This window comes from Anopheles coustani, chromosome X (genome assembly GCF_943734705.1).
Source record: "Anopheles coustani chromosome X, idAnoCousDA_361_x.2, whole genome shotgun sequence".
Classification (NCBI taxonomy): Eukaryota; Metazoa; Arthropoda; class Insecta; order Diptera; family Culicidae; genus Anopheles; species Anopheles coustani.
Genome location: NC_071290.1, coordinates 4,727,268 through 4,749,228, shown reverse-complemented (window position 1 = coordinate 4,749,228; position 21,961 = coordinate 4,727,268). Strand labels below are relative to the sequence as shown.

Here is a 21,961-nt window from a genome sequence, read left to right as displayed (position 1 = left end):
CAAAGAAGATTTTTGAATAATTTTTTCGTTTGTTAAAAATGACTAGAATGAAATGCACCGCAATTCCTTATCACATTAGTCACCTAACAAAATTTGGTCTTACTCAACGAAGATCACACCAGATGAGTTCATTCCGTACAAATCATCCCCCGGAAAATTTTCCCTATAACAATAATGTAACATAGGGGTCCGTGGGCCCCCCTTATATCGCATCCTTAAAACCCTTGCACACCTGAGCAATGCCTGCCAAGGTAATATCAAAGCAATACTTGACAACCTCTGTTTTTCTGCCAAAATAGCTTGCCTTGGCATTGCTCATGTGTGAAGTATCACCGCAAGATGTCGAGATTGTCGACGACAACATTGTTTTAAATTTCATTCTATACTCGTTTTTACATTAAAAATAAACAACACCAGTTGTGTTTGAATGCGAATGGTTGTTTACGCTTGGTAAACTGGTTTGTTTACCTTTTCTGTACTAGGTAATATTGAATTGTCAAACATTGGCGAGGTTGCAACCAAAATTTTTTGGTTGAGCAAGATTTGGTTGCAACTTTTTCCGACAGATGGCGATACCATAGAATCTGCATAATGGCAGTGAAAGTTTGCGCCAACATTGTTCATGTGTGCAAGAGCTTTTACGTTGATAGCGTAGTCGAATTTTAACGGTCCACACAATGCCTCAAATACTCCTAGGTCGTAATTGAGGATTTAATATAAATCGTTGCACCGAAAAAACGAAGGCTGAGCATCGTTTACTTTTTTATCACTCTTAACTTTTTTATTTATAGTTACGAGGTTGGATCAGTGTCATTCGGACCGTCAAAAATTGCTCAAACATGGTACACTGTCAATTTGTAAAACACTGGAAAATTGTAAAAAGGCTTAAGCTACAACTATAGTTGTTGGATTAAGAACTATGACCAACAGAAGAAAAAAAGAAAATTCATGAGAAAAGAACGAGTATTTTTGTTTGTTAGGACTGTCAGTTTGGCAGAGAAGTGAACTATGCTGTGTATATGCGTATTCATCATCGTTGACATCCACTGTCAAAATGGCAGCAAGCATCCTTTTTCTGCTCAGCCATAGAGGTTACCAGACGCAGAACGCTAATTTTGTTTGTTAGAGAGAAGTACTGTTACAATTTTCAGCCAAAATGCTACATTTGGAGGATTACCTTGAAAGTAAGTTGAAAAGTGTCACGCCGAATTGAGTAACAAAGATAAATCATCGATGCGTAAGCAAAATATCTGAAGAGCAAGCAACCATCAAGCCCCGGGCATCGGCCATCTACATACAATCATATTCAACAAATTATAACCTCATTGCAGCTATATTTCTTATACACAAATTATAACCTCATTTCCTTTACACAAATTATAACCGCATTCGCGATTCACTTTCATGGCAAGCTTTCATCGCTAAATGAAAGTTGTTGGTGCAACTTAAGTGTAATGTAAAATAAAAGTGATAACTTTCATCGCATCTTTTTATTTGCGATACCAGTGATCGAGCATCTACCCCAGGAGCTTCGGGATAGGTTCACGGAAATGCGTGAGATGGATTTAACTGTCCAAAGTACGTAGGTGGTATCACAACGTATTTGGAAGCAAATATTTATACATTTTCTCTCGCGCTTCTGCAGATAACACTGATGCCCTGGATAAACGGGCCCGTTCACTATTTCAACAGTGTCGCAGAGGGGAACTACCAACTGCAGCGGCGGATGCAGAGTTCAACGCAATTCGAGGCGACTACTACCGCGTGCTGGATGATTCTGATGAGAAAATCCAACTGTCAGGGCAGATGTACGATTTGGTTGAACGATATGTGCGCCGTCTCGACACCGAGCTGTACAAATTCAAGTGTGAGCTGGAAGCGGATCACAATGGCATCACAGAAATACTTGAAAAACGTTCGTTAGAGCTCGACAGCAATGCTACGTCGAACGGTGGCACGAACCAGAAGGAAAACCGTTTCTATGACGCCCAGCATTCGTACTCCGGAACATCTTCCGGGCGCTCGGATAGTCGCTACAAGTCGAAGCCGGTAAAGCGCCGTGAGAGCGTGGCCGTCACTGCTGCCGAAAAGCGTGCCGCTGCTGCAGCAGTGGCTGCAGCGGCCGCGGCAGCATCCGGAGCTAGCACATCGAATGTTGCTCCGATCATGAATGCGCACATTCGTCCGACGACCCCGGGCACGGCGGTACCTGCCAGTATTGTGTCGGGCACGATCGTTATCCCTCCGGCTGTGAATGTTGGTGTGCACGCTTCATCTACTACACCGAACGTATCATCCTACAATTTGCCAAATTTTTCTCCGGCGGGAAATGCAATTGCTGCCGCTGCAAGCCAGGCGATCGCTCAAACGCAACAAATGCAGCAGGGTCGTCGAACGGCCAGTCTGAAGGCATCGTACGAAGCGATTGGCGCAATGGGATCGCAAGAGCTGCTGATCAATAGTGAGCTGGCGGGGGCCACGCACAACGCGCTGCAGGCAGTTGAGCGAGAGTCGAGCGTTTTCTCGAACCAGCGACGTACGAAGAAGAAAGGTCTTACGAGCACGCCAAACACTGCAAACACCAGTGCGGCGGGTGGTGTGCGGGGCACAACTACCACGACCCTGCTTTCAAGCAATTCGATTGTAACGCCGATACTCACCACTACCCCTACTCTGCCGAATCAAACGCCGTTTGCAATTTTAGGCCAGCAAACAACCACGTTGCAGCAGCAACAGCAACAGCAGCAGGTTGGAACGGTCCAAGTGACACAGCCGCTTGTGCAGCCACAACAGCAGCCGCAAAAGGGGCCTACCCTGGTGCCGTACATAATGGGCACCAATGGGCCAATCGCGGTGCAGCAGCAAATACATCTGCACCATTCGAACGCGCAAGTTCCTTTACAGCACCTGCAGCAAGTATCGCACCAGCAACCGTTGTTGCAACAGCTTGCGGTCCAACAACAAGCGACGCAGCAAACTGTACAACAGCCGACGGCGATGAAACAGGAGTTGCTTCCTCAGCAAATTCAGCAGCTCGGCAACATTCAGAATGCGCAGCAGAAGCACATTCTCTTACCAACCACACCGCAGCAGGCACAGCAAAGGCTACCGCACCCACAGCAGCCGCAGCAGCAGCAATTCCAACAGTCGCTGCAATCACCGCAAACGTTGGCACCGCAGTTGCTGCAGCAGCAACAACCGCAGCAACCGGTTCCGGCAAGTTCCCAGCAGTCGGGTCAACAGCAGCAGCTGCCAATGCAGACGCTCGCGCAGCCGCAGCTGATACAAGCGCAAGGCGGGTCCCATTCGTTGCCACTGGCGCCGGTGCCGGTGCAGCCCACGTTGAAAACGCGCCCAGGATGGAAAACTATCACGAAGCCTACATTACGCCGCTATATCCCTGGGCAAACTCCGCACATCTTACAACGGCAGGTGGTCCATCTGCAGCCACAGCAGCAAACACAATTCCAGCAAATACAGCAACAGCAGCAGCACCATCATTTGCAGATGGTACAGCAGCATCTGCAGCAAACGCAGCAGATAGGGCAGCATCAGTTGCAGATAACTCAACAGCAGCAGACTCCGCAACAACAACAACAACAGCAGCAGCAGCAGCAGGCTCAGCAACAGCAGCAGCTGCCTCAGCAACAGCAGCAGCTGCCTCAGCAGTTGCAAACATCTCAGCAGCAACAGCATCACCATCAGCTGCTCGATATGCAGCAACAAAAGGATTCGCAACTGCAGCAGGCAATCCAACAACAGCAGCAGGTTTTGCAACAGCAGCAGCAGTTGCTGCAGCAGACCCAGCAACAGCCACAGCTTCAAGTCCACCATCTGATACAACAGCAGCAACAGCAGTTGACTCAAAAGCAGCTGTCGCAACAGCAACAAAAGGTGGTACAACAACAGCAGCAGCAACAGCAGACGGCGCAACCGCAGCAGCAATTTCTTGCTGGTCCCGCTGGATCGTCGGCGTCCGCTGTTCTTGCGAATACGGCATCGACGATGGAACTGCTGCCTTCCTCCACTGCAACCTCAGCGTCAACGGCGTCGGTCAGCTCGTTGGACGGCAGTCGGGGGGAAGTCACCAAAGGCGCCAGCACCAGCGGCGCAGGTAGCACCACCCTGACTGCCTCCAGCGGCTCCAGCACCTCCGGCTCGGTCGTCTTGAACGAGTCTGGGATGGTGGTCGAACAAACGCCCGAAGGTGAGTGGTCTTACGATCCAAACGAACCTCGTTACTGCATTTGCAATCAAGTTTCCTACGGCGACATGGTGGCCTGTGACAACGAAGACGTAAGTACTGCTAACCGATGTCAACGGAAAGCGATGACACTGTGCCAGCGGTTCTATTTACTAATTCGCCTTTATCTTACAGTGCCCATTCGAGTGGTTCCACTATCCGTGCGTTAATATAACGTCCTCCCCGAAGGGCAAGTGGTACTGCCCGCAATGTAGCAGCTCGATGAAAAGACGGGCCTCCCGCAAGAACTAACGCTGACCGGCAGCGAGGAATCGTTAGATTTTAATTTTCCTTATCCTATCCATACAGTCAACTCCGCTTAGATCAATTTTTCAACCATATTCGAGTGATGTCAGGTTGAGTGCTTGTGATTGGAAAGATGCTTTTAGGAGCAATCGAGTGGAAACCTTCGGACATCGTTTCCATGGCCAATTCAATACGTTCATGTTAAACCGGGTTCTCTTTCTTTTGACCTATGATACAACATTTTCCACCTTATAATTCCAAGATTGCAGCAATAAACTAACTCGTGTTGCAATCTTGGAATGATAAGGTGGAGAAGACTGTAACAAGTAAGTTCCCACTTAACGCACTTGTTTTATCACAGGCTTTAGAAAAAGATGTAAACATGGACGAATTGAATTGGTCATGTACACGGTGTAATCCGTTTTACGGTTCTTGTGCTTTTCCATAGAACTTACAGCAAGTTCCTTCCCAAGCCGGGTTTTAGTTGCCTAAGCTCTGCATGACACGCCGTGAATAGTCGTATGCTTTTACCAAGCAATAGCCACTCTCTGTAATTCGGCACAAGTGGTAAGTGTTGTGCATTACAGAGGTGCGCAGTTGCTTGTTAAACACCTACGTCTTGTGATGAGCGTTTTGCGACCTCTTTGGTACCTAAACCTATGGGAGATCTTGTGCAAATTTAAAGTGCTAATTAAACATTCATCCAAAATAAATTCTCTTTATGAATTTCCCATAACATAATGCAATAATTTGAAACTAAGTGTATATATATAATTTATTATCGAATTTTATATTTAATATCAACTGCCTGCTAGTTTTATGTGTTGGTTTGTTCCACTAGTGTTTTAGTGATCAAATCGAATCAATTATTAATCAGTGTTTTAGCTTAAAGTATCATGTTTCGACTTTCGAACACCGAGCGGCAGCAAAAAGCAAACAAAAAAAGTGCCAAGAACCGAAACGGGAAGAGATTTTGTTCCATCTCCTTCCAAAACGGCTATGCTTTGATTCCACTTTTTTTTAATGTGATAATATCTGTTCGCCTTGGCGAGCACCTGATTGTATATATGAATGTTTATGTTCCAATGTATTTGCTAATGTTTTTTTAAGCAAAGCAACAGGAGTGACTTGTTGATGTACCTTTCACAACAACAAGACCTCCTGCGTGGTCGAGGGCGTTGACTGTATTTTCATTTTCGTTCTTAAACATCGAGTGTGCTATAATATAATAAATAAACATAATCTCTATAAAAAGAACCGATTTTCATCAATACAAGGCGGAGGGCTACAAGTTGGTTTGTAGTTCTGGTAGATGACAAAATGAAAAAAAAAACATAAAAAAAGGTGGCAAGGTAAAAAGGCGAGTCACTGCTAAAGCGACATTTGCGAATATAGGTGGATCGAACGATGGAATTAACTACGAATTCGAGAAATTGAAAGGAACAAAGTACTGAGTATGTTAAACACTCCGGACCACCACAAACAGTTCCCGCTCTTCACACGCCATGCACTGATACTCAACAATCCTTGATCTCTTGTCGCCTCAGAACGATATCTCTTCATTATGCTTCTCTCAATCGAATTACACCAACTCGTGATTTATTGTTCTTAGACAGCTCGGCACGGCGTACGTCGTACTTAGTTTCATTCCATTCTAATTATTTTAGATGCACTTGTTGTGATCCACTCGAGAGTCCGCTGGTTTCGTCCCCTTCTCTGCCAAGCTCTGTTCGACGCAAAGGGGACGGTAGTTGTTTTCCCTACGGTTTTTCTAGTTTCAACGCGGCGCCTAGCAGCAGCGTGAAGGGATGACGGAGATCTCTATTTTGCTCCTTTATTGTCTCAGTTTACTTGCCTTGTTATTATTGTTACCCATATAATGCACGGTTTTTTTGTTTTCCACAGCCAGCACGGTAAGTGCGCAACAGCAGCAGGTTGGAACGGACCAAGTGACACAGCCGCTTGTGCAGCCACAACAACAGCAGCAGAAGGAACCTACTCTGGTGCCGTGCAAAATGGGTACCAATGAGCCAATTGCGGCGCAGGAGCAGATACAAAAAAACACGCAAGTTCCTCTACAGCACATGCAGCAAGTATCGCCCCAGCAATCGTTGTTGCAACAGCGCGCGGTTCAACAACAGCCGGCAACGGAAATACGGAAGGTACAGCCGAAGTACATTTGCTTATCGAAGCAATCACTGCAGTTGCTGCAGCAGCAACAGCAGACGGCGCAACCACAGCAGCAATCCCTTGCTGGTCCCGCTGGATCGTCGGCGTCCGCTGTTCTTGCGAATACGGCATCGGCGATGGAACTGCTGCCTTCCTCCACTGCAACCTCAGCGTCAACGGCGTCGGTCAGCTCGTTGGACGGCAGTCGGGGTGAAGCCACCAAAAGCGCCAGCACCAGCAGCGTAGGTAGCACCACCCTGACTGTCTCCAGCTGCTCCAGCACCTCCGGCTCGGTCGTCCTGAACGAGTCTGGGATGGTGGTCGAACAAACGCCCGAAGGTGAGTGGTCTTACGATCCAAACGAACCTCGTTACTGCATATGCAATCAAGTTTCCTACGGCAACATGGTGGCCTGTGACAACGAAGTCGTAGGTACTGCTAACCGATGTCAACGGAAAGCGATGACACTGTGCCAGCGCTCGTTTCGGTTCTATTTACTAATTCGCCTTTATCTTACAGTGCCCATTCGAGTGGTTCCACTATCCGTGCGTTAATATAACGTCCTCCCCGAAGGGCAAGTGGTACTGCCCGCAATGTAGCAGCTCGATGAAAAGACGGGCCTCCCGCAAGAACTAACGCTGACCGGCAGCGAGGATTCGTTAGAGATTTTAATTTTCCTTATCCTATCCATACAGTCAACTCCGCTTAGATCCATTTTTCAACCATATTCGAGTGATGTCAGGTTGAGTGCTTGTGATTGGAAAGATGCTTTTAGGAGCAATCGAGTGGAAACCTTCGGACATCGTTTCCATGGCCAATTCAATACGTTCATGTTAAACCGGGTTCTCTTTCTTTTGACCTATGATACAACATTTTCCACCTTAAAATTCCAAGATTGCAGCAATAAACTAACTCGTGTTGCAATCTTGGAATGATTAGGTGGAGAATACTGTAACAAGTCAGTTCCCACTTAATGCACTTGTTTAATCACAGGCTTTAGAAAAAGATGTAAACATGGACGAATTGAATTGGTCATGTACACGGTGTAATCCGTTTTACGGTTCTGGTGCTTTTCCATAGAACTTACAGCAAGTTCCTTCCCAAGCCGGGTTTTAGTTGCCTAAGCTCTGCATGACACGCCGTGAATAGTCGTATGCTTTTACCAAGCAATAGCCACTCTCTGTAATTCGGCACAAGTGGTAAGTGTTGTGCATTACAGAGGTGCGCAGTTGCTTGTTAAACACCTACGTCTTGTGATGAGCGTTTTGCGACCTCTTTGGCACCTAAACCTATGGGAGATCTTGTGCAAATTTAATGTGCTAATTCTCTTTATGAATTTCCCATAACATAATGCAATAATTTGAAACTAAGTGTATATATAACCAAGAACCGAGACGGGAAGAGATTTTGTTCCATCTCCTTCCAAAACGGCTATGCTTAGATTCCACTTTTTTTAATGTGATAATATCTGTTTGCCTTGGCGAGCACCTAATTGTATATATGAATGTTTATGTTCCAATGTATTTGCTAGTGTTTTTTTAAGCAAAGCAACAGGAGTGACTTGTTAAAAGGTACACCTCCTGCGTGGTCGAGGGCGTTGACTGTATTTTCTTTTTCGTTCTTATACATCGAGCGTGCTATAAAAAAATAAACATAATCTCTATAAAACGAACCGATTTTCATCAATACAAGGCGGAGGGCTACAAGTTGGTTTGTAGTTCTTGTAGATGACAATCTGAAAAAAAAAATTATAAAAACGCGGCAAGGTAAAAAGGTGAGTCACTGCTAAAGCGACCGTTGCGAATATAGGTGGATCTAACAATGGAATTAACTACGAGTTCGAGAAATTGAAAGGAACAAAGTATTGAGAAATGTACCACACTGTGTTAACCACCACAAAGAGTTCTTCACACGCCCCGCACTGATACTCAACAATCCTTGATTTATTGTTCCTAGACAGCTCGGCACGGGGTACGGCGTACTTAGTTTCATTCCATCCTAATTACTTTAGATGCAGCAGCGTGAAGGGATGACGGAGGTCTCTATTTTGCTCCTTTATTGTCTCAGTTTACTTGCCATGTTATTACTGTTACCCATATAATGCACGGTTTTTTGTTTTCCACAGCCAGCACGGTAAGTGCGCAACGCCAGCAGGTTGGAACGGTCCACGCGGCACAGCCGCTTGTGCTGCCACAACAACAGCAGCAGAAAGGACCTACTCTGGTGCCGTGCAAAACAGGCACCAATGGGCCAATCGCGGCGCAGCAGCAAATATATCTACCCCATTCAATCAAGCAAGTTCCTTTACAGCACCTGCAGCAAGTATCGCCCCAGCAATCGTTGTTGCAACAGCGCGCGGTTCAACAACAGCCGGCAACGGAAATACGGAAGGTACAGCCGAAGTACATTCGCTTATCGAAGGAATCACTGCAGTTGCTGCAGCAGCAACAGCCGCAGCAAGCGGTTCCGGCTTCCCAGCAGTCGGGTCAACAGCCGCCGCAGCTGATACAAGCGCAAGGCGGGTCGTCCCATTCGTTGCCACTGGCGCCGGTGCCGGTGCAGCCCGCGTTGAACACGCGCCCAGGATGGATAACTATCACGAAGCCGAAAATTGACATTGTGCATACTCCGCACATCTTACAGCGGAAGGTGGCCCACCGGGAGCCGCAGCAGCAAACACGATTCCAGCAAATTCAGCAACAGAAGCAGCAACAGCAGTTGACTCAAAAGCAGCTGCCGCAACAGCAACAGAAGGTGGTACAACAACAGCAGCAGCAACAGCAGTTGACCCAAAAGCAGCTGCCGCAACAGCAACAGAAGGTGGTACAACAACAGCAGCAGCAACAGCAGTTGACCCAAAAGCAGCTGCCGCAACAGCAACAGAAGGTGGTACAACAACAGCAGCAGCAACAGCAGTTGACCCAAAAGCAGCTGCCGCAACAGCAACAGAAGGTGGTACAACAACAGCAGCAGCAACAGCAGTTGACCCAAAAGCAGCTGCCGCAACAGCAACAGAAGGTGGTACAACAACAGCAGCAGCAACAGCAGTTGACTCAAAAGCAGCTGTCGCAACAGCAACAGAAGGTGGTACAACAACAGCAGCAGCAACAGCAGACGGCGCAACCACAGCAGGAATTTCTTGCTGATCCCGCTGGATCATCGGCGTCCGACGTCCTTGATACAGCAGCGACAATAGAATTGCTGAACTCCATCCAGAAAAAGAAAAAGTGGTGGATGACGATCGAACCAACGCCCGAAGGTGAGTGGTCTTACGATCCAAACGAACCTCGTTACTGCATTTGCAATCAATCACTCACAAATGATGACACTGTGCCAGCGCTGGTTTCGGTTCTATTTAGTAATTCGCCTTTATCTTACAGTGCCCATTCGAGTGGTTCCACTATCCGTGCGTTAATATAACGTCCTCCCCGTAGGGCAAGTGGTACTGCCCGCAATGTAGCAGCTCGATGAAAAGACGGGCCTCCCGCAAGAACTAACGATGATCGGCAGCGAGGATTCGTTAGAGATTTTAATTTTTCTTATCCTATCCATACAGTCAACACCGCTTAGATCCATTTTTCAACCATATTCGAGTGATGTCAGGTTGAGTGCTTGTGATTGGAAAGATGCTTTTAGGAGCAATCGAGTGGAAACCTTCGGACATCGTTTCCATGGCCAATTCAATACGTTCATGTTAAACCGGGTTCTCTTTCTTTTGACCTATGATACAACATTTTCCACCTTATAATTCCAACATTGCTGCAATAAAGTAACTCGTGTTGCAATCTTGGAATGATGAGGTGGAGAATACTGTAACAAGTAAATTCCCACTTAATGCACTTGTTTTATCACAGGCCTAAAAAAAAAGATGTAAACATGGACGAATTGAACTGGTCATGTACACGGTGTAATCCGGTGTTTTACGGTTCTTGGAGCGTAATACAATGGGTAGCGCTACAAGTTGGTTTGTAGTTCTTGTGGTTGACAAAAAGAAAAACATACTTTTTACAAAGTTGAGTCACCGTTAAGGATTGGATTCTTTTTTTATTTATTTGCAGTGTTACCCTTGGATTGGCCGCTTTTATAATTTCGACTTTTGCGGCGACTTTTGTGAATTTAGGTGGATCCAACGATGGAATTAACTACGCGAATGATGGAATTACCTTCGCTAACGATGGAATTAACTACGAGTTCAAGAAATTGAAATGTACAACAAAGAATTGATAAATGTAAAACACTATGGACCACCGCAAACAGTTCCCTTTCTTCACACGCCACACACTGATACTCAACAATCCTTGATCTCTTGTCGCCTCAGAACGATATCTCTTCATTATGATTCTCTCAATCGAATTACACCAACTCGTGATTTATTGTTCTTAGACAGCTCGGCACGGCGTACGGCGTACTTAGTTTCATTCCATTCTAATTATTTTAGATGCACTTGTTGTGATCCACTCGAGAGTCCGCTGGTTTCGTCCCCTTCTCTGTCAAGCTCTCTGTTCGACGCAAAGGGGACGGTAGTTGTTTTCCCTACGGTTTTCTAGTTTTCCACGCGGCGCCTAGCAGCAGCGTGAAGGGATGACGGAGATCTCTAATCAAATTATAGCGCTGCTCTGGGTGATGTGACCGAATCAACCTTCGCTTCTTTCTCCTTAGCGCCTTTCGCCCCTTTATTGTCTCAGTTTACTTGCCTTGTTATTATTGTTGCCCATATAATGCATGGTTTTTTATTTTCCACAGCCACCACGTTAAGTTTTATAACCTCAGAGCATGTTTAAGTTTATCATAGATAATTTCAGACGCAGCAATCTTCCATGCGAGTAGTGTTTAACACTAGAATAACCGCGACGAGTAAAATAAAAACCCATCTTACAGAATCGGAATAGACGACGTAAACAACGAACGGTACCTCCTTCAACCCTCCTTTTGGGTACTGTTTTCTGGCGTGATCATTCGGTTCAAAAGATTTTTAAGTACTCATATTTAAAATGATATTTTTCATTCTTTGCAACCTTTTTGTTGCTTTCCATTGCTCGGTAAGATCTAGTGCTCGCTGAAACAGTATTGTTTTATTAGAATGTTTTTAGAAAGTTACCTAGGAAGTACATTTAATTTTGTCAGCAGAACTTTAAGTTATGTCTTCAGTACTGATTTCAATAGCATTTAAACTTAATCATGTTTTTTTAGGTTTTTAAGTTTTTATACTAGCACTGTCGGACCGGATTATTTTCAATAATCCGGCATGAGTTATTTTGAATACCAAAGAGAAAATAGTTTTCGTTCGACATTATAAAGGACAAACAATTAAATAATTATGTACAAATAAAAATAAAAAATATCGATATAAAACAGAAAATCCAATTGTTTACTGGTTGTTTAACGTTATGCACTCAACAATGTTCTGCGAATATTCAAATATTTCGAAACCAAATGGATTACAGGTCCAGGTTCCAATAGTATGTATTTTCCTATCGAGTAGTATGGATATAACAGGCAAAAAAATGCGTTTAGGCTTGGTAAGTAAATTTTGTATTAGTCGATCGATTAAACCATGCTTCACTTGCTACGTGTCTTGTTTCGAGTTTCTAACACACCTTCAGGACAAATCATTGAGGCACGCTTCTTCTTGAGCTACTTGGAACCGACTTTTGAGAGGAAGATGGTAGGGGAAAGTGGTTAAAAAAGGACTCTTTATATTTTTTATCTGAATTATGCAATTTTCAACAAAAAGAATAAGTTCATTAACGTATATACGTTCTAGATGAGTTCCTTAGCCCCAAAGTAAAAATTAACAGAGTAGACAAGATGCAGCAAATTGAATACGAAAGCATGGAAGACTTTTCTGCCACAGAGTTGGACTCATAATTTTTGCAATCTGGTTGTGAAAACAACTCAAGGATGTTCATATTCAATAAGCATGACTTTAAAATATAATTCATTTTTGATTTGTTATTTTTGATTATTTGTTTACATGTTTTCTGATTTTACGGACGTTGCTATTAATTAAAAAAAAAAACAAATTAATCGAAAAAAAGAAACGATACACATTGCTTTATAACTTTAGATACTGAAATCTCTACAAACAGCATCGATTCAATTATGATTGACGAGGTGCGTTTTGTTCCACGGTTTGTCCTATTTCACTTTTTACACTTAGACTTTACACTTTTAAATAGTGCGTGTAAGCAGTTTATTTTTCGTACTAGTAGGGATGTTAGGAAGTTGATTTGTGAATATTCTCAAGTGAAAATAATATTATTCACTTGAGAAGTTCGCTTTGCCCCGCCTTACCTTATCCTTGATGGTTTCGATTACCCTTTCTCGGGAATGATTTCCTGCGGCCCCGTCAAGCGTGCTGCAGTTTTTGCTCGTGGAAAAGAGAACTCTGGAGTTTCTGGCTTTTCCTCGGTTCGTTTTAGTTACGTTGTCGGGAAAACGGTGGCATAATTGAGTGCAAGCAACCGGCGCGCAATTAACGGAAATAGGTTGAAACGGAGAAGATCGCTCCGCGGACACGATTGTGAGTGACAAACATATTGGAATGATTAAGGAAACGGTGTCTTTGCACTCCGCGCACGGCGGCGACGGCATGTGGGCCGATTTTCCGTGTGGAAAAATCGAGCGTCAGAGACGCGCTTGGGGCCATAAATAACGACGTTCGGTGGCGTCGCTGCAAGGCTGCAAGCAATTAGGTGTAGGTGGTGACAGGGTACTGGCGGACGTGTTCCGGGGGCAGGGCGGTGGTTTGGGCGGTGAACCGCAGCGCGCTGTCGCCATTGGAACGTGTCGTGATTTTCCCGACCCTTACCACCACCGTGTGCGTGTGTGTGTCACGACGAATAAATTATAATTAAATTGAAATCACAATTTTAGTTTCGTCCGCACGCCCGGAACCGATTTTCCCGCCGCCGAAACCCGCCCGACGCCCGGCTGTCTGTCTGGCTGGAAAATGCGGCCCTGCTTGATGGATGATGGCATAATGGAGCTGGCAGGCAGCGGAGGGAGAGAGAGAGAGAAAGGGGGGTCGATTTGCTCGGCGTTCGCAACCAATCAGCCTCCAGGCATGTGCGATGTGCCAGCGGAATGTGCCATCGCGTGCAACAGCATTCCCGGTTTGATGGCCGGGACTCGCTCTTTGTTTACTTTGAAGTCGAGCACTATGGTTACTGACGTGCGCCGGGAGTGGCAAAACATGGCTTCAACTAAATTCAGCTCTGGTGCATTTATTTTATTATTGTCTATCCTGTTTTGCTTTATTGTGGTCCACAATGTAAACTTTCCTCGAGCAATGATTTCGGGTTTCGCTCCCGATCCACCGGGTTTTCGTAGACCACCTTTCTCGTCTATAGTTCCGGGCATGGCGTAACCCGATGTCGGCACGACTGATGTCACCGAGCTGCAGCTCCGGTGCATTTTTGCAGCCCGAGCACGCAACGTGTACGATAAAGCGCGCTCTGCCCGGCGGTGACATGTGCCCGGCGAAGCCGTTTATCAGTTTTTAGCGATCTGTCAGCACGCCGACGTTCGAGCGGGGAAGGCCATAAATCTGTGCCTGCTTTGCGCGAAACAAGAGGCGTGCGGCGAAAGCAAACAAGTGGATGGCAGCGGATGGTGTCCTCCGAATCGAAATTGATCGGTCGACAACGATGACGGAGCAATCGAATCGAAACACACACACACACTGGGACTTGACATCTTTTTGAACCAACAAAACGATCTAGTACCAAATTGCCAAGTAATTTATTTTGTTACTTTTAAGTAGAATATTTTTTTAAGGTGATTTAAAATTGACAATCGTGAAGTGTTTGAAAAAGAAAAGGCAGAAATAATGTGACGCAAAATTACTGTATTTGGAAATGAGCAGGACATTACTTTTGCCAACCCATGTCCATTATACTTAAGCAATCTCCTATTTTAACCCAAAACCTCGTCTCGCAAACCTGTCACGAAACACATATATTATTACACTAATAAAGTGGTAGGCTATGGTAAATGTACAGATTTATTTACAGAAAGCTTGGTATCATTCTCAGTTCATATCAACGTCAAAGAATGTTTTAAAAACGTTGAACGTGTTAATAAAACAAGCTACTTTTTGCAAAATAATTAGCTTACCCTATGAAGCAAAACGTACTTTATACTAATCGAAGGAGAAAGTAGAGAAGAAAACAATGCTATATTTGATGTAGCGTGAACAAAAAACCTCCCCTATGCCTAAAACTAGTATTCCAAGTGCATTATAAGAAGGCTAAAGGCATAGTTTTTACAGTTTAGCAACTGGAAAGAAAGGAGGAAGAGGTAGATAGATTTATAACGGGAACTTGATTGGGACAAACATAAAAATAATGTTATTGTTGCTAGTTACAGGAGAATAAGACGTGCTGTTTGAACGAAATGGAAGTAAGAAACATTAACCCCTTTTTATTAGTTTATAGACGAAACACCCAGTGGAAGATGTACAAATTTTATAAATCTTTGTATGATGGTTAAACACCTCTAAAGACGAGCCTAAACTCTTGGAGCTTGTATAATTAAAGATTGTGTAGCCTTGGGGTGACAGGTATTACTCGATATTGGTGCACAGAATATTTTGAACAAAGTCGTACCAAAGTAAGAACCAGTTGTTACGTTTTTATAACTTTTATAAGGACTTTTAGATGCTGTGTAAAGAGAAGGTCCTTGAGGTTTTGAGAAAGTTGTACCAAAGTTTTAACGAGGTGTTGAACAAGATTGTTCACTATCGAATGTTTGAATTGCGGAGTACATGTTTTAAAAAGAAACACGTCTTGACGCTACAATCAGATCGAATTGTTTTGAAATAAACCATTTCTTCTAAAGTTAGTTTAGCTCATTGAATACTAAAACGAGACAGGTTTAAATGAGTATATATGTATATATAGGCAGGCAGATGGGAGAGTTAGACGGGAAATCGACGTTTTTTCGGTCAGAATGCTCACGAATGTTTCCAGTGTGGAATACATGTTTGATAAAGCAACCCGTTGCTTAAACATCCCCTTTATTTTCCTTCTTCTAGGACGAAAAAATGGAACCGCTCAACGAACCGTTATAAATAAATGTCGGACAATTCCGGCGTCGCTTGGAAAAAGCTGTCTGCGTCAGCTTTCCCTGGTGAACAAGTAAATGAGTTCTGCAAGCTCATTTGTTATCCTTTCCAGTTCGCAAGGTTTCCTGGACGTAAACAGATGTAGAGTAGAGGCGTCAGGGTGCAGATACATAGAACGGGGATTATAGTTTACAACCGGCTTCGAATGATGCAAGGAAGGCAGGGGGGAGGGGGGGGGAGGGGGGGGGGGGGTTAGAGGGAAAGGATATCCTAAAGTCGCACTCGTGTGCGTCGTCCATGCTTATTCCCACAGTGAGTGTGAATGTTGGCTGGAGTCGTGTATGTTTACAGCGGTGCCAAAAACCCGACCAGGATAAATAAGCACGCCTTTTTCCGGAAGTGGGAAATAAGATCCTATTTCACCCGCTCTTCCGACGTTCTCTCTCTCTCTCTCTCTCTCTCTCTCTCTCTCTCTCTTTCTTGCTCTCCATCTGTGTAGAGTGGTGTGCGTGTGAAGATTCATTTCGAGAAACCACGCCTACTCGCCGGTCGGCACAAACGCGCACAGTGGGCCAGGCGAAGCGATGCCCTCGGACAAATGTCCTTGTTTTTTTTTCGGGAAAACTATCTACTGTGGAAAACGGAAAAATCCAAGAATAGGTGAGGCAGTGTGTGATAACGTTGGAGGTTGTACGATATCGATGCAGCATAGATTTTTTTCTTGCCGATAGTTTTTGTTGGACGGGAAAAGTTGCAAATTAGTCAGGGTTTGAAGAGGAAATTCCCGGCTTCCGGGTGTTGGTGCATCCTTCGGTGAGCCTGTGTGCGGGGCTGTGAAATGTTGCCCTTGAGATATGTGGACTTTGTTTTGATTGTGGGCGAAAATTTGTGGGAAAACATTTCTGGCGGTAGCATATACTCCAGCTCGTATCGCGCCATCTCCGGGACGGATCGATAAATCCGTGTGTGTTTGTGTGTGAGTTTATAGGTGTGTGACGTCAATAGAGCTTGTCTGGTCGGCCAAAGGGACGCGTCCTCCGACGAGCGCGCGCACTCTAGCGATGGCCGTTGTCACATCGCATGTTCGTACGAACCACATTTCGGGCTGCAGGGCCGAGAAAGGAATAAATTGTGCGCGTTATAGAGAGAAAGGAGAGATAGAGAGTGTGCGAGAGAGAAAGAGAGGATAAGGAGAAGTTGTGCCGTGTCGATGTAGAGGCGCGCGCGAACACTCTTGGCGAGGGCCAACCCAGAGGGCAGTTGTAGTATCGCCGGTATATCGAGATCAGGCAATATCGCGCGCGTCTCCGGCAGCGGCCTGCTTATCGTACTCGAGTTCCAGCCTCTCTCACTGTGTGTGTGTGTGTGTATCGATCCTTCCGGTAATAGGTATCTGTTTGGCCATGACGTGCACCGCCCGGCTGGGGCGGCTAGTCACAGAGTGAAAGCGTGTCGGTCACCCGCACCGTTCCCTGAGCTGGAACCGGAGTCCGGTCCAGAACGCAACCCAACTTGAAAACCCCCGAGAAACTTGGATGTCCCGGCCTTTGATGGCCGAGTGCCGGTGCCTTTGCCACTGCTGGTGCTAGTAGTAGAACGCGTCGCCTCGCATAGGTCTAGGGTAGGGCCCGTGCCCGTGTGCCCAGCATGCTCGTGCCACCGGACATGGTGACCGTGCAGTCGAAGACGATCTTCCAGATCAACAAGTACTACGCGGAGAAGGTGCAGGTGCGTATGGGCAACATCGCGATCGTGCTGCGGGAGATCTGCAAGATCGTGCAGGAGGTGTTGCGCGAGGTCGAGGTCCAGGAGCCCCGCTTCATCTCGAGCCTGGTCGAGTGCAATGGCAGGTGAGTCACACACGCCGTCACACATCCCGTCGGCAATCGGCACCCTGATAGACAATCTGGAACTGGTTTTAGAGCACCGGCGATGCACATGAAAGTAGGAAATCCATATGCATTACAATAAATCACTGAAGAATCACACCAAGTGCATTTGAGCCCCTTCTCCTCAATCGGAGAACCGAGGTTGAAATACCGTATTTTTAAAACATTTTCCCACAGAGGTTCTTAGGACTTCTACTACTTTTCAAACAAAGATCTTAATTAACCACCACCATTCTCAGATATAGAAGTTGGTTGCTTGGGTTTATAGCTGTAATTTCGCGCGATTGTTGCCGCTGATAAATGACGCAATGGTTATTTATCTTATGTTAGAGGTGCAAGTCACTCATGTCGGGATATTTCGTCACATTTTCTGACTCGTTCTTTGGTTCCTTGGGCTAAGATTAAAATCTGTTTAAACACTTAGAGCTTGTTGTTGGTTGCTTGGTTTAAATTGTAGAGTTGTTTAGAACTTGACAAGTATAAAAATGAGTTAAACAATTATTCTGCAGTTTGGATGGTAAGGTACACGAATCTCCTTTAACTTTTGCTATCGACTGTAGGACATGGAAGGTCCGGTATCTGCTATCTGGTAGGCAACTGTGTAGAGTTATGCAAACCGTGCTAGAGCTTTGTGTCATACGTCTCATTCGTAGGTTCGAGGGGCTGGAGGTGATATCGCCGACGGCGTTCGAGGTGGTCCTGTACCTCAACCAGATGGGCGTCTTCAACTTCGTCGATGATGGGTCGCTGCCGGGCGCGGCGGTGCTGAAGCTGAGCGACGGCCGGAAGCGGTCGATGTCGCTGTGGGTGGAGTTCATCACCGCCTCCGGCTACCTGTCCGCGCGCAAGATCCGCTCCCGCTTCCACACGCTGGTGGCGCAGGCCGTGGAGAAGTGCCCGTACCGGGACATGGTGAAGCTGGTGCCGGACACGACCGAGGTGAAGCTGAAGATACGCGAACGGTACGTCGTGCAGATTACGCCCGCCTTCAAGTGTACCGGCATATGGCCCCGGTCGGCCGCGCACTGGCCGCTGCTCAACATCCCCTGGCCCCATCCGGCTCTGGTGGCTGAGGTGAAGACGGAGGGCTTCGACCTGCTGTCGAAGGAGAGCGTCATCCTGCAGGGCAAGAACGCCAACATCGAGGGTGACGCCTGGCTGCTGCACTTCACCGAGGCGGAAAACCGGCTGCTGCAGGGTGGCTACCGGAAGCGCTGCCTCAGCATCCTCAAAACGCTCTGCGACCGCCATCTGGAGCTACCCGGGGCGCCCATCAACTACTACCACCTGAAGACGCTGCTGCTGTACGAGTGCGAGAAGCATCCGCGCGAGGTCGAGTGGGACGCGAACTGCGTCGCCGACCGGCTGAACGGCATCTTCCTGCAGCTCATCTCGTGCCTGCAGTGTCGCCGCTGCCCGCACTACTTCCTGCCCAGCCTCGACCTGTTCAAGGGTAAGTCGCCGACGGCGCTCGACAACGCGTCCAAGCACGTGTGGCGCCTCTGCCGGGACATTCTCACCAGCAGCAAGGCGTTCGATCGACTCTAGGGCGCCGGAGATCATCACCTCCATCGGAAAGCAATAACCCTTTTACCACCATATCAAATGCGCAAAGCGGCGAAGGACCCCGTCTTCGGGAGTCAACGGGCCCACCTAAGCACTTACGTTGCTCGGCATTTTAATATGGCGTCCTCCGACATGCAGAACATCGCTGAGCGCGTTCTCTAACGCATTCTTACGCTAAATCCAAAGGGTTTTGGCACAGATCAGGACATTCTGGTACTTCTGAAATACTAAATCTGAACTCCTGAGACTTGACTGGTAACATACAACGAACGACCTTTGACAGCGTCCTAGTCAAAGGAACCTGACACCTCAAACGTCAAGCGCTAGTCCAAATAATTAATTGCCGAGCAACAGAACGGTGTCGAAGTGGGGTTTAAAGAGAGATAGTACAACTATCGACTAGCAGAAGAGTCGCACGTCGCGCAGTTAGTTCTTAGTCATGCAATGACCCTCTACCAGGAAGCTACCTGGAACACGGTGTATACGATTCTTCATCTTACCCAGCGTCAGTTTGTTTACTCCCACGTCCTTTTGGTAAACCCTTACCCTCCTGTCACGTGGAACGTAGTCTGTATCTAATTTAAGTTAGAAAAATGGTTTCTTGTTTTGTCACCGCCCTCTCCCTCCCTCTCTCTCCCTTCGCCCTCGAGTGGCGCAGTAGTATGTTGGTTTGTTTTTAATTATTTTAAGCAGGAGAATGCGGTACGGTTTTAAAAACATGTGTGATAGGTAAAAAAAAAACAAAATAACAACCAGAAGGTGCTTACTAGCTTCCGTTGACATTTGTGGTACAACCAAAATTGTAGTAACAAATAAAAAGCAAGCGAAATTAAATTTAAAGACAATCCCATCACCTTTTAAGTGTAACACCGTGCAAAAGAAGGAAAGAAAGAAAAGAAAAGAACTAGAAATTAGAAAATCTTCACCAAGCGGAACGAAGCAGAGATTGTTCTCCTCCCGGGAAGGAAAAGGCGGAAAATCGCGAGACACTCCGACCATCTCCGATTAGTGCAAGTGCTAACAACATTCATTCCGGCCGCCCCGAGTTGCGTAGTTAATCACATTAATTAATGCCACATTCCAGCGCTAATAATGATATCAGCGCGGAGTCGATTTAAACGGGCTCGCTTTTTAGAAAAGACGATGGAAAGAAGAAGCACCTCTCTTCATCTCCTGCCCCATAGCACACGTACGCACACAAACGTACCCGCACAAAGTATGCTTTCCCGAGAAACTGTTGGCGCCATTAATAGCATGCCATAGCGCATGGTTTTAATGGCCTTTTTGCCATGTGGTTTTGTTCTTTTTCCTCGTTGAAAACGGTAGGGAAAACGGAAAACCCACAAGGAGATGCGTAGCCAGAAGGGAAAGTTTGGGGTCAAGCCGCGCGGAAGATAATAAAGTCCATTCTAAATGAGTGGAAAAGAAAAACAAACGGCGAGGTACGGATCGTAGAAAATTATCCCATTTGGGGAACAAAAACAAATGAGGAAGGAACAAAACAAAAAACAAAGTGGAAAAGGTAAGCCGTACAGTAAGTAGTGGCGGGAAAGAGACAAATACCTACTAAGTAAGGTTGAACTAACAAATCAGAGTTGCTTGAGTAATGGAACTTAAAGAAAGAAAAACTAAATCCTTGCTCATCAAGTAAATCATCTCAGATGGAAAGCGCACCGTTTAGGTGAGTGATTCTCAACCGATGCATCTCTTTATTTAAATGTAATAATTTAACTCCCACGCATATACCACTAGACTAAAATTGTATATCATAACAAGCAACCTAATGGTTTTACTATTAAATTATAAAAAGAGTTGTATGCAGTTTGAGAATCGCTGAAATAGATGATTCAACGACTAATTTATACCAAAAGGCAGCACGTTTGTCGCTTTTAGAGCTGCCAAGCTTCCAATACCGCGTGTGTGTGTATGTTTACGTGTGGGTAGTGTGTTCTTTTTATTTTATTGGTTTGTTTGCGAGACTATAAAAATTAAATTGTAAGACAAGCGACCGATTTGCTTGGCCTGTGAAACCCAAGGTAGGTTGTGTTAACTGCGGTGTAGGAAGGCGATGGAGGAGGTTGCGGGGGAAGCAATAGAACCAAGGGGCGAACGGGCGTGTAGGTTCATATAAAATATTAAAAGAAAAGAAACGAAAAAAAACAACACCAACCAAATGAAGGTAATAATAAACGATGCGTCTCGTTTCGTTCGGTCCCGGAATGGTGGACATTCACAATTTACGATTTGATGATTTCTAGAGCTCGCGTCCTCCAATTCCGGTGTGTGTGTGCCTGTGTGTCTGTAGACTTTTTTTTCGTTTCCTAATTTTGGTTTTCCTTTCTCGCCCATTGTGGAAGAACGTGAACGAAGAACCAGAAGCAGTGCGCTTTGTTTTTATTTGCTTCCGTAGACTGAAATAGTCGAAGAAAAACACTAAAAGAAAAAAAAACGCTAACTTTACCCCTCGCTGCCCTTTTCGGGCTGAAAGTATGTTATTTCCCTTATTTCCAAAACAAGCATCAAGCATGTTTAAAACAGTTCAATTTAAATAACAAAAAGATATTCATTCTAAACGCCACCGAGCAGCTCAAAATTCGCCTTAAATATAAAGTGATTGATGGGAAACGGGGGAACGGGAGGGTCGGGGGGGTTTTTGCGCACACTTTGAGGAGATAAACAATGTGAACTGAATTTTGAATGAACTGCGTCTCGATGAAATATTAAAAAATTTCAACGGATTTCGGATTCGCCTTGCTTTTCATATTTTATTTTTTTTCCGAG

At 45.6% G+C, this 21,961-nt stretch overlaps 3 protein-coding genes across 4 annotated transcripts; all 3 read left to right on the top strand.

The window, feature by feature from the left end:
- Window positions 1-1,150: 1,150 nt before the first annotated feature.
- On the top strand, window positions 1,151-5,960 carry LOC131269103 (putative uncharacterized protein DDB_G0271606). The gene is made up of 4 exons (XM_058271422.1): window positions 1,151-1,184; window positions 1,507-1,578; window positions 1,646-4,296; window positions 4,379-5,960. The coding sequence occupies exons 1-4, from the start codon at window positions 1,157-1,159 to the stop codon at window positions 4,493-4,495; spliced, it is 2,868 nt and encodes a 955-aa protein (XP_058127405.1). The 5' UTR covers window positions 1,151-1,156; the 3' UTR covers window positions 4,496-5,960.
- Window positions 5,961-6,734: 774 nt separating this feature from the next.
- On the top strand, window positions 6,735-8,291 carry LOC131269104 (inhibitor of growth protein 3-like). Of its 2 annotated transcripts, none has more exons than XM_058271423.1 (2): window positions 6,735-7,086; window positions 7,178-8,291. In XM_058271423.1, the coding sequence occupies exons 1-2, from the start codon at window positions 6,796-6,798 to the stop codon at window positions 7,292-7,294; spliced, it is 408 nt and encodes a 135-aa protein (XP_058127406.1). In that variant the 5' UTR covers window positions 6,735-6,795; the 3' UTR covers window positions 7,295-8,291. The 2 variants fall into 2 exon arrangements, with proteins under 2 accessions (XP_058127406.1, XP_058127407.1); XM_058271424.1 differs by having other exon boundaries at window positions 6,735-6,997; window positions 7,178-7,306.
- A 9,081-nt stretch (window positions 8,292-17,372) lies between these two features.
- LOC131269187 (protein mab-21-like) lies at window positions 17,373-19,162 on the top strand. The gene is made up of 2 exons (XM_058271522.1): window positions 17,373-17,575; window positions 18,268-19,162. The coding sequence occupies exons 1-2, from the start codon at window positions 17,373-17,375 to the stop codon at window positions 19,160-19,162; spliced, it is 1,098 nt and encodes a 365-aa protein (XP_058127505.1).
- The last annotated feature ends 2,799 nt before the right edge of the window (window positions 19,163-21,961 follow it).